Source organism: Vigna umbellata, chromosome 1, assembly GCF_029865625.1.
Source record: "Vigna umbellata cultivar VRB3 chromosome 1, Vumbellata_1.0, whole genome shotgun sequence".
NCBI lineage: Eukaryota > Viridiplantae > Streptophyta > Magnoliopsida > Fabales > Fabaceae > Vigna > Vigna umbellata.
In genome coordinates, this window is record NC_142165.1 from 41,721,984 (window position 1) to 41,734,680 (window position 12,697).

General features: G+C 30.3%; 2 protein-coding genes across 2 annotated transcripts; one reads left to right on the forward strand and one right to left on the reverse strand.

Moving 5' to 3' along the window:
* Nucleotides 1–144: 144 nt before the first annotated feature.
* LOC124823262 (uncharacterized) lies at nucleotides 145–4,613 on the reverse strand. Its single transcript, XM_047295439.2, has 3 exons — nucleotides 4,455–4,613; nucleotides 3,184–3,394; nucleotides 145–604 (listed from the first exon to the last, which is right to left on the reverse strand). The coding sequence occupies exons 2-3, from the start codon at nucleotides 3,363–3,365 to the stop codon at nucleotides 418–420; spliced, it is 369 nt and encodes a 122-aa protein (XP_047151395.1). The 5' UTR covers nucleotides 3,366–3,394; nucleotides 4,455–4,613; the 3' UTR covers nucleotides 145–417.
* A 2,565-nt stretch (nucleotides 4,614–7,178) lies between these two features.
* LOC124823263 (Pyridoxal phosphate phosphatase-related protein) lies at nucleotides 7,179–8,645 on the forward strand. Its single transcript, XM_047295440.2, is given in 5 exon segments — nucleotides 7,179–7,424; nucleotides 7,519–7,640; nucleotides 7,721–7,922; nucleotides 8,105–8,365; nucleotides 8,367–8,645. Coding segments are annotated over 5 exon segments (807 nt in total). The 5' UTR covers nucleotides 7,179–7,277; the 3' UTR covers nucleotides 8,442–8,645.
* Nucleotides 8,646–12,697: the final 4,052 nt, after the last annotated feature.

Sequence of the window (12,697 nt, forward strand, 5' to 3'; positions counted from 1 at the left end):
AGGAATAACAAATAACACTTCAAGTTCAAAATACGTCATCACTTTTGCGCATGGCACTATCAATTCTCTGGGATAAAGTTTTATTTTGGTTTAATAGTTGATTGGAATAAACAGCAATATAAATTTTCAAAACAATTGCGGGAGTACATCATCAATCCATTCTTGTGAAATAATATTACCAGCTCTCCGACATCACAATAGAACAACGCAAGGTTCATCCCGCTTTCAACTACAAGGGGTTATTGTGACTTATGAAAGCTAACCACTAGGGTTTAAACCTTTCTCCCCAAATGAAAAAAAAAACTCAGAATAACAAAAATTGCCTTGTAGAATGCTATAATCCAGTTTATGTCCAGAGCAGCTGGCTTTTAGGAGTATATAAGCACTGATAAAATCTACACTTTCAAGTGGTTTTTGTCAGACATAATAACCGGTGAAAGTAAATCCCCTTCCAACAATCTCACCACCGCAAAACCATGCAAAGCATTCCAGGCCAAACAAAGCAGCAATACCTGCATCTTCTACCTTTAGGTCTTTCCTGTTCTTCCATAAATTCTTGGCATAATCAAGTTCCTTCCAGAATGACTCTGTACGACCCGGAATACTGCAAAAGATTTGAAGAGTTATATGTAGATGCGAGGGCACCCAAAATTAAATTGGCATACAACAGACTTTACTACATAGAGACAATACAGCATCCATAACAGGTTTTCAGAGTTCATTATATCATTGTTTTGCTAATTCACTAAAGATCGTGGTGAAAACTAGCATAATTAGAAACACATGCCAGATTTGAAAAACATATAAAAGTCAGCCACATAAGCATTGAAATTCACAAATAGATGGCATAGCTCGAGAGGCAGCATTGGCTGAGTACCCGACAGAAGTGGGCTTGAACATAAAAACTACAAGCAACAAGTTGTTGAACCATTGATGCGGGCAGAAACAGAAGAGCTCAGAATTGTTAATGTAATTACACACAACTAACAATAAGTTATAGAGTTAAAAAACTATAGGTGCTTACAATGGCAAGCACATTTTGAGGTGCTAAATTCAAGTAATACAGTTATAAACCAAGCACTTAAAATCATATACTGGCAATCAGATAATTCCAATAAAAAAGTTTCCCATTAACAATATTTCAATTTTATATAAAATCAAAGTCACGTAAAAAAGTTATTTAAGATCAGGACTAAATTTACACACTTCCAGAAGCACTTAGTAGACAAAATGTCAACAATACAAACTCAGTACAGATGTCACAAGAATGTAAAGAACAGCGATCTGTATTTGGCATTAGTTTACTTAAGCACGTAACAGTCAAGTCCCAGTGAAGGGTTTGGAAACCATTGGAAGCAGTTATTGTCTGTCATAAAAATGCACATAAAACTTTGCTGTACATTCAATTGTGGGCTGGTTTGGTGTCAATTCAAATCAGGTTACTAAATTAAGCCTAAACAAGTAAAAATCGCACCAATAACAAGCACCAGGTGCCAATCAGCATGACCACCATATAGAAATTTTTTGAAGCAATGAGACTTCGTTTCCAAAAATGTGATGTAGATAAATAATTATTAAACTGTAATAGATATTTACTTTACTAAATGCTCATTGTTTATTGCAAATGTATAGAGCTGCTAAAGGGATGCGTAGTTTGGTATACTTTGTATGTAGAGATTCCATTAATTATGGTCAGTCCAAAAGTCAGTCGAAAGTCAATAACTTCATACCTTAAAACTCAAAGAGTCCAGTTGATTCTCGAAATCTACAGGCTTGTAGTTTGTACATCTAATGCATTTACAACAATATTCACTAAATTATATACCGAATATATTTCTGGTGTTTCTTCCCAACACAAGACTATCCGAGGTGGACTCTTCCACACAAACCCCTTATCTTCCAATACCTACACATCCTATCCCCATATTTCCCTTAAGATCCAATACTAACTTTAGTGTCTATGGTCTATACAGATTTCTGGGCTGAATCAAATTCAGTACTAAGAAAGGAATGATTTTAAGTACATGATCACCAGGACATTTCTAGTATCTACCAACCCCTAACCTTGCAAAAAGAAAATTGTTTCATACACTGTCCATTTCCTTTTTCAAGAGTCAGCTTCCCCGACCCTAATTGACTCAAACAATCAACCTTCCATGCCTACGTGGTGTGAACTTATCCAACCTAAGTCCCAGTTAATGGGTTGACTGACTTGGTGCTTGTTTTGCTCAGCCTATTTTGGAAGAATATCTGATTATCTTTCCATCTTTAGGACAAATCTTACAATAAATAAGCAATTTTTTCCCAAACATAATCCATATTCTATACCACGTGATCAATATAAGCCCCCATTAGCTTCGAATTATAGCTTGACTGAACCCAGGAGATCATAGGAACCACGTCAAATAGAATTTTTTAATAAAAATGGCAGAGTCCCTCTTACCCCATTTCCTTAGAATACAAACTCAGAAGAAAATGCAGATTTTTCCCCATGTACTACTCGTAAGACATTAACTCCAAGTATGGCCTCACAGCCAATCCAGACCCTCCACATTAAACATAAAACTGGTAAATATCCAAAAAAAATGACCACTAACAACAAATTTGTTGTAATTTAGGATATTGATGACTGAGAGCTTATATCAAAGTCCATATTTTAGAAACTCCGTCAAAAGAGTTTCTTTTGTATACAAACTCCGAAGAAAATGCAGATTTTTCCCCATGTACTACTCGTAAGACATTAACTCCAAGTATGGCCTCACAGCCAATCCAGATATAATAAGCCCTCCACATTCAACATAAAACTGGAAAATATCCAACAAATTGATCACTAACTACAAATTTGTTGTAATTTAGGATATTGATGACTGAGAGCTTATATCTCATAGTCCATATTTTAGAAACTCCGTCAAAAGAGGGCAAAACCAACATGATACAGCAGTATAAAGTAGGTTAGAACCTTGCAACCAAATCACTCGTGACGTTTTCCCTAGTCTATAAAGGAGAAGGAAGAAGCCATTAGACAAGACATGACGAGAAACATCCTTGTGTATTTAACTGTGTCAAAAAGTATTTGAGTCAATAAAAGATGGCCAGCAATCATATAAAGTTAAAGAATTTCATACAGTGAATCCAGACATACACGTTATTTGGAGGAAAAGAGGTAGTTGGAGAAAATATAACCTAGCAAGACGGGTGTAAAACAATTGTTTTGAAAGCAGGTTGCATTTCTCTACTGTAGGAGGCTCCTGAATATATTGCTTGTTCTGCTCCAACAATTGCCTGTAGTAGTTACTCCCGTGTTTGGCTACAAATTGAGATGCTTGACATGCTTTGGACTGCAGCTGGTGCAACTTTGATGCCATAAAGTCTTCAAGTTAAGTATAACAAAACCCTAGACCAAAGGGAAAAAGCCATGTCAGAATAAGGCATAAGGGCAGAGATATACTTCAAGGACTTATTTGAATAAACTTCTTCAAAACCATTTCTAGAAATAAGAAAGAAAAAATGAAATGAATTTCTTCATAGGCTAAAACTAGCTTATGCATAAACTAATCTGTAGAAATTCTCTCACATTAACTTCTCTACACAACAACTTTTATCTCGTCCATGAGCCAATTTTAGCTTACAACTTTTATTTCCTTCTCAGACATGAGTTACATAGATGTTCATTTAAACAGACCCTGCATACCATAAATTCTTCTACCAACACTTAGTAGTAAGAATAAAACGAAATGAACAGCTAAAGGCATAATCTTCAGGTAATACCTAGAACACGACATGACCATTGACACTAAATGTTGCTGCCTCGTCCATTTCTATTCCTAAATTAGGGGGGATTGACCCTGCAGACGATGTTTTACAAATAACTAAAAAAGGCTTAGGATGGAGCTAATCACTGATTTCAAATGAGTAGAACTTCAATTATATTACATTAATTAAATTAAATAAACATAAAAGAGGAAGAAAGAGCCCAATCCCATAAAACGTAAAGGTTTAGTAGTTTAACGTCCCTCATCCCAACAAAGTAATACACCGGTCTCACAAAGAAAAAATGTTCTACAAATCAAAGTATTATTACACCATGTGCATAAAAAAAAAAAACTCAAGCAATGACAGTTTCATTCCAGTCTCTTAAAAGGGTTAATTTCACTAATCCAGGATACTTCAAGAAAAAAAAAATATAGCCACCAAGTTAAAACCCTAAATTATCAACATTTCACATTACGACCAAATAAATAAAACAAAATAAAGTTGGACTATACATGTATAGATGGAACGTGGTTGAATTTAGGGAAGAAAATGAAAGACATGATAGTAAGAGAGAAGAGGATCGGGTAGAGGAGAAAAGGAGATCTGAAGTGGAAATACAAAAGCAAAGGAACGAGGAAAAGTATGTCAAGTGCAGATATCAGAGGTAAGGGAAGAAGAAGACAAGAGGGGAAGAGCGTTGCCTTGTGAAGATCAACGGTGCAGTGATCGGAAATCGCTGAGATAGCTCTCCGTCGCCGCCGGTACGTTGCGACCCAGCAAGCACTAAGGATGCTCTGTTTGACTCTATGCTTTCACTCTTAACCTTATGTTGTGCTGTGCCTTCTTTTCTGTTCAGTTGGTGCTTTCCAATCTTCAATTTCATGGTTTAATTTTGGGCCGTTTGAGCTTCGAGCACAGTCCATATGGATCCCACTATTGGCACCCCTGTATTGCTATTTAAAGTCCTCGGAACTATGAAAACATGTCTCTGTGAGGAATCATTCAAACACTTATAAAAAGACACTATTTACAGATAAGAAATTATACACATTTTAGTACTCCCTTGCTTTGGATCCTTGTACCATTTCACATGAACTTGTTAATAGATAAAATGATGACCATGATTTCAGTGATAATTTCATCGGTTGAAATCTTCCCACACATACATACATATATATATATATATATATATATATATATATATATATATATATATATATATATATATATATATATATTTATATATTTATTTATGACAGTTGTTGAAAAAAAAATTGCATTTTCCTAGATCTTTGATCCCAGTAACATTAACCTTAGTAAATCATAAGTAAGTTTAAGTTTGTTTTCAACACTTTTATCTAATGGAATTAAATGAAAATTGTTCGGTAACATTTGTCCGAGGGTCGGTCGTTCTTTTTTGTTATGTTCCGATTGGCCAACTCTTTAAGTAATCCTTTCCGATTGGTGGTTGACCTGCAGAAGACATTCCAACGCTCAAGTCAGATATGTTTCATAAAGAAATCTATATTTTATTAGGATAGAAGAAGATGATTATACCTGGACATCAGTTGTCTACTTATAAGACTTCTGATAGCCACGTCCATTGATTAACCATTAGTGCAATATATTTTAGGTAATCAAATCCAATAATTAATCATTAATGCAATATATTTGTAGAGCTAAAGACAATCAATTTCGATCGGTATACTTCATATAGTATAGAAATTAAAATAGAATATGGAAAGGAATGTATATAACAATTATTTGGATCATTTAGATTCAAAGAAACAAGCTTATTTTTAGGAATAGGAAGGTAGATGTAGAAGAAGTACTATGACTCGATTGAATGCATAGTTAAACGTAAATGTAATATGTCATACACTGATTGGTATCTAAACATGGTGCAGAGCTTAAAATTAAGGTAAAAATTGTACTTAATGATAAGGGTTGTAAAATCATAAACATCCTTTAGAAATAATGGAGGAGTTGTTAAATTGTGTGGATTGAACTAAAAATTCACTTTACTTTGGAAAGCATGTATGGTTTTTTAAAATTTTCATAGGTTATAAAGTGGACAAATGCAAGTAGCTAAACAATCAAAAAGACGAAAGTAAAGGAAAGTATGTATGGTAAGAGAAAGGAACTCCAGTAACATATGTGAAGGACACAATATGAAATAGTGAGGAAAATCATAACATCAACTATCTCCATCTCGACAACAACCTTCATTTGAACCGCGTAAACATAGTTATTAAGGTTGGAGAGTATTACAAGGATTAAAGTAATTGTATTTATGTATGTTTTATTAAATATGTTTTCCTTGCAAATACATATTAATATATGCTTGTTTGAATTTTTTGAGTTGAGAACAAATTGGATGGTTCGATGGTAGGGCTTTTTTACATCAAATGTACAGGTCTTACCATAACATAGGTGGCAGGGAATATGTACAACTTTTTTTTTTTTTTTATTTGTGTATACAGGTTGGAGTACCTCCAAATATTCTATTATATTTATAAATATTTATACTTTGTTGATTAAAAAAAATGTGGAACTAACAAACATGTCGGGTGTGAAACATAGTAAAATTTTACTATGACAAATCTTTTAATAACAAACTTAATAACTCTTCATTATAATTATATCTGTACTAATGCGTTTCAATAATTGTGATAGATCCATAATAAATTTATCTTTTTCATTTATTATATCAAGTTTTTTTTTCACTCGATATAATAATTAGTACTTTTATTATAAAATGTCACAATTACATTCATAATAATAAATTATCATTTATTCATTTTTTCACTTGTTGGTTAAAGAGAAAAAAATAATATAATTGTATATAAAAGTAAAACACATATTTCTATTAACAATATTAAATAATTAGCTCTCTTGTCATTTAAACAATAGTTTTATTTCTAACATTGTTTTTCATTTAATTTATTATTAAATTTCAACCTATTAATAAATTTAAACATTTATGGTTAATGATAATAAACTAAACTTATTAATGAACACAAGTTCACATTAATAATAAATTTACCAACTTATTTTAATAATTGATTTTAATGAATAGTATTACTTTTAAATTTAAATTGCTTTAATAATTACAGTACCTCCTAATTGTTAAATTATTATTACATTAACATTGTTACTATTATTTCTTATTTATTTAATATCTTAAATTATTGATATAAATTGATTTTAAGTTACATTCAATATATTAATATTAATATAATAATTAAAAACTAATTTTAATTTTATGAAATATTTTTAAAACATAGAAATTAGGTCAAAATCCAGTCCTAACAAATTAAAGTTCCAATCGATTTTTCCGTGTATTGGCTGCAAAAAGATGTTGTATAAACAAAATGAAGTAGGGTTGGTTTTGGTACTTTTTTTAATTTTTTTTAAATTGTATTTTGTTTTTTGAGAAAAAAATTCACACCCTTTTCTTAGGGTATTTTATTATCATTACACCTTCAATCTTTTCAATCAGTGGTAGATTGAGAAGGGCTAAAATGGGCGGAAGCGTGGCGGCGACGGTGGTTTTCGACTTTGATCGAACCATAATGGACGATGACAGTGACAGATGGATCATCAAGGAGTTGGGTCTCACCCACCTATTCAACCAACTTAGGCAAACCATGCCTTGGACCTCTCTCATGGTACAGTAACAGTACCATTTTTCTCTGATACTCGTGCATGAATCCTGTAATTGAAACCCTCCATGCTCATTTTCGCGTTTGAAAATTGATTCAGGATAGGATCATGGAGGAGCTCCACTCGAACGGAATCACTGTCGATCACATTGCAGAGTGCCTTAAAAGAACCCCCTTGCATCCCAACATTGTTTCAGCCATCAAATCTGCACACGCTCTTGGGTAATTTAATCCTCTTCTCTGTTTTTCATCGTTAATTTTGGCTTTGCTTTAATATAACGCTGTGATATTTGAATTTGCAGGTGCGACTTGAGGATAATCAGTGACGCAAATATGTTTTCCATTCGGACCATTCTGGAACACCATGGTTTATTAGGTTGCTTTTCACAGATTAATACAAACCCTGGTTTTGTAGATAATGAAGGACGTCTTCGTGTCACTCCCTTTCATGATTCAGCCTTGTCTCCTCATGCTTGTTCCCTCTGCCCTCCCAACATGTGCAAGGTCAGCATTAACTTGTTGCATGAAAACTTACATTAACTTTAATTAAATTGTACTAATAGAGGATGGATAATTTGATAGTAATTATTTCAGATTAGATATATGTTTTAAGATTTAATTTAGTTTAAAAAATGAACTTTGTTTTTTAAGTATGTACTTTGGTTGTTTTCTTTTTTCTATCTTAGGGTTTAGTGATAGCCCAAATTCGAGGTTCTTTTCCTGGAAATGAAAGAAAAATCATCTACCTTGGAGATGGAATAGGTGATTATTGCCCAACTTTGAGGCTGAAGGGAGATGATTTTGTGATGCCAAGGAAAAATTATCCGCTCTGGAATCGGATTCAAAGTGACCCAAAATTAGTTTCTGCAGAAGTTCATGATTGGAGCAATGGGGAGGAGTTGGAGAGCATTCTACTCAACCTTATAAACAAAATAACCCCCACTAGTTGCTAGGATAGATACTCACACCCTTCCCCTGTGGGTTACCAATGCTCCAGCCTTTGGCACCTTAGAGATTCAATAAGGGTATAACTCCATGAAACTCGAGTGAAGTGATTCTTTGAAGGGGTTTTGTACTCCACCTAACTTACACAATTTCTCTTCATGTATTCCAGCAGATAGGAAAACTATAGGAATAATTATTGTTAGTGCACGCACTCTTCAGAAGCTTTTAAGATTTTTTGTCTTCTGCTAAATACGTTACAGTTATGGAACATTGTTTCCTCTCTCTCTCTCTCTCTCTCTCTCTCTCTCTCTCTCTCTCTCTCTCTCTCTCCTACCATTGCAGCATTTTTCTAATGGCTGAAAGATATTCTTTTAAAAACCAAAACTGTTGGTTTGGCCAGTTTAACTGGAACCAATTTGGTGCTTGTTCATTAATTTTTTTTTAGAAAAACAGCTCATCTGAAAACTAACGAGAACTATTACAGAACCCAACCAAAATCCATAAAAGATTTTTTTTTAATGAACCATAAAAAGAAACATTATTCTGACCTTCTAACCTCAAGTTTGACTCAATGTTAATATTTCATATCATAGCACTCAAAATATGATTAATGTTTGGTTTGATACATCACTCTAGTCATAGATTACAGGGTTGTATAGCCTTGCACTTACCAACACTTTATCCTATACCTAATTGGATATCTAGCAATACTAGTTCCTAGCATAACAGATACATAATCATCAAAAAATGAAATGCGAGATTGATGGAAATGAATGCTAATACTCTGTGTACAATAGTACAGTAAAGACATCTATGACTTTTATCATTCATTCACGATTAATCAAATGAGTAATGCAAAAGATATTTTGACTGGTATTTTATTAAGAACAGATATAACCAGTGAAGGATATTTTTGTAATTGTATCTCATAATACATAAGTCGTTGTAAATTGATTAGATTTTTATCAAGAGAGATGTCAAAGTATTAACACTCTTAATGAAAGGACACTATGCATTGTAGGAATCTTACAAATTTGTGGTTCAGAGTTACTATTTTATATATAAGCATATTTAAACTTTGTTTCATGGTCCTCACCGCTCATACACGAGTTTTAGTGACACAACTCTATACCATCGTTTTTCTCATGTCCAACTATTTCCCTTATGCTTGACCAATAAACATAAATGTTGCTAGAATTCCATATTTTATATAAAAAAAAAGGTAGATTTCGATTTAGCATCTTCAAGTGGTTAGAGATTCTACGTAATCTAGATATGTAATTAAAATATAATATGTAAATAGATAAAATTGTACTTTATAAATTAATTTTGTTGGTTTGTATAATCTAGACATGTAATTAAAATATAATATATGTAAATAAATATAAATTGTACTTAATAAATTAATTTTTTAAATTTAAATTAGACGTGAACTTATATTTTAATTTGTATTCTAAATTTATGAAAAAGGTCAAACACCATACATGATAGACGTTAGTGGATATATTGAAAAGATCGAAATCTTAATGTAACAATAGATATAACCTACGATAAATATATAAGTGAAAATAATTTTTACCAAATATTAAAGTAGGAACAATCTTAACTTAACAAGTCTTATATTGTTACACTTTATTATACACTAATATTTTAATTTGGGTAACGTATTTATATCTTAGACGTATCTTTGTCCAATATTTTGTAATATTTTATCAATATTTATTAATGAAGTATTTAATTTATAAAGCAGTAATACACACTAATTTTAATTTTTTATATTGACAATTTTAATACATATAATTTTAATTTAGATTTACAAAATAACAATCATATATATTGTGTTTTTAAAAATTATTATACGCTTTTCAATATGCATATATAATTTATCATATCTTATATTATTTTCAAAACAAACATATCGAATACATATCATATTTGTACATCATAAGTTCCACTAAATTCAAACTGATTTTATAAAACATATGTTACGTATAGCACGAATTAACCAATTAAATTAAAATTTGTTAAATATAATAACATTTAAAAACAGAACTATTTATTTTAGATAAGAATATTTTAAAATAAATTAATAAAAATATACTTGTCCTTTCTCAACCATCATAACTTCATGAGTTATAAACGACGTCTATTTTTAACAACAATAATATTAATCAGAACAAAATTTGGAGTACTAATGTGGAAATTAAAACAAAAGTGTTTTTGTGTATAAACTGAAAGGTAACGTTAAACATATATCAAAATTAAAATTAAAAGCCAAATATAGAATCTTAATCATACTTCAACCCACGTCAACATTAAAAAGATGTCACCAAATTATTTTTAATTAGAAAAATAAGACAAAACCAAGATCGTTTGTATAGATTGAATACAAAAATATTAAAATAAAAAAGTGTATAATTATAAATAACAAATGAATATGTAAACCTTAATTTTAAAAGGATTACCCTTAAGACATTGCTTAACATTTTCTAGAATCAAAATTTGAAAGTTGTTTTCTCTATAAAAAGAAAGTTTCCCTTGAAAGATCTGAAGTCCTACTTCTTCCTATAATGAATTGTTATAACCTGTAAGAAAATCTGACAACCTCAAACAGCTGTGCCACGTTACCATGTCTAACATGCAAGCAATGGCATATGCAATACAATATTGCTCAATGTTTTCCAACCGCAAAAATAAAATAAAACCACATGAATTTTGGCTTACTATCCAATTAGTTACACCTAACCCCGAATAAAATTAGAGTAAATTACACATAGAGAATATTTAATATTTAAACTTATATAGTTCAACAAATCTATTAATTTTTTAATTTATTTTGAAACTCATATTTTAAAATTTACCCCTTTTTTTCTCAACTCTTTCCAGTATCAAAATATATAAATGCAGAAAAAAAAGGAAATAAGAAAGCAATAAAAAAAATAGTGTAATTATGAATTTTATCATGTTTTAATGCACGAAACATTACTTTGTAAAAGAAAAAGTAAAGAACAACCGAAATTTAAAATAAATAAGAGTAAAAATTTCTATTAGAACTTAAACTCTAATTTAATAGAAAGAATCTTTTTAAAAATTAAGAGTCAGTGGTCACTATATAAAAATTCATTATTTTGTTTATGTGATAAAAATATTGAAAAAGCACTAATTGAGATAAAATTAAAATATACAATACTTGTTCCAAAGTAAAAGTTAATTTGGTTGAATACTTTATATTTATATATAAAAAGTGTAGATGAGTCAGATTTTTATTGAAAATTGAGGAAAATGCACGATTACTGGGATGAAATATCATTTAAGGGCATCATACCCTTATTTTGAGAGTCCAACATTTGAGAAACATAACTATTTATCATTATTTTGACTTTCTTTCAAATGAGCTCATACATTTCAATCCAATTTATAAGAAATATATATTTTCACTCTTTTAATCTACTATGAATATCACTTCATGCTATTGAAAAGGATGATATAATGAAATGATAAATTCCTTTTGAATATTAATGTAATTAAGTGTTATATTAGCAATAAATACAAATTAATTAAAAAAATATATAATGAACTAATTTCATAACCTGATTCTGAAATATCTTTAAGTAGTTTTTAATTAATATATCGCACACTTAATTTATTTTTCTATTTTTCTTAATTAACTTAATATCAAAATGATGATTCTATTTTATTATTTTGATAAATAGTACATTGAAATATATGTGTAATAAGTTTTTAAGCATACACATGAGTACAAGCATGAAAATTGACAATAAAAGTTGTTATTTAACAGAACATGGGCTGGAATCTATCTCTCATAAGGATGAGTATAAATATACTTTACTACCTTACTATAATATTATTACCTATCAGCTTGTGTATTACAATTAAATCACGATATCTTTATTTAATTTTTGGTATCTTTTGAAAGTCTTTGCAAGTCTTTGACTAAAAGAAAAAGAAAACACTGTACTGTTGTATTTTTGTTAGGATGGTAATAATAAATAGTGAGATCTACAAGTGAACTCACAATTTTTTTTAATGATAATCTCAGTCAAATTTTACATAATATAAATTTGTATAAATATGTTATTTAATTATTAATATTATATATATATTGAAGGCTTAATTAAATTTTAACTTTTAATAAATTTAGATATTTTTAATTCAGTTTCTATTAAATTTTTATAGTACTAAAGAAGTTATACTTTTTAATTAAGTTTTTATTAATTAATATTTTTTAACTAAGTGAGATGATAATTATCCCTTCTCATTATCTTACTTAATTGTCTTCACATGTTATTTTGGGTTTAGTTTTGTTGAATATA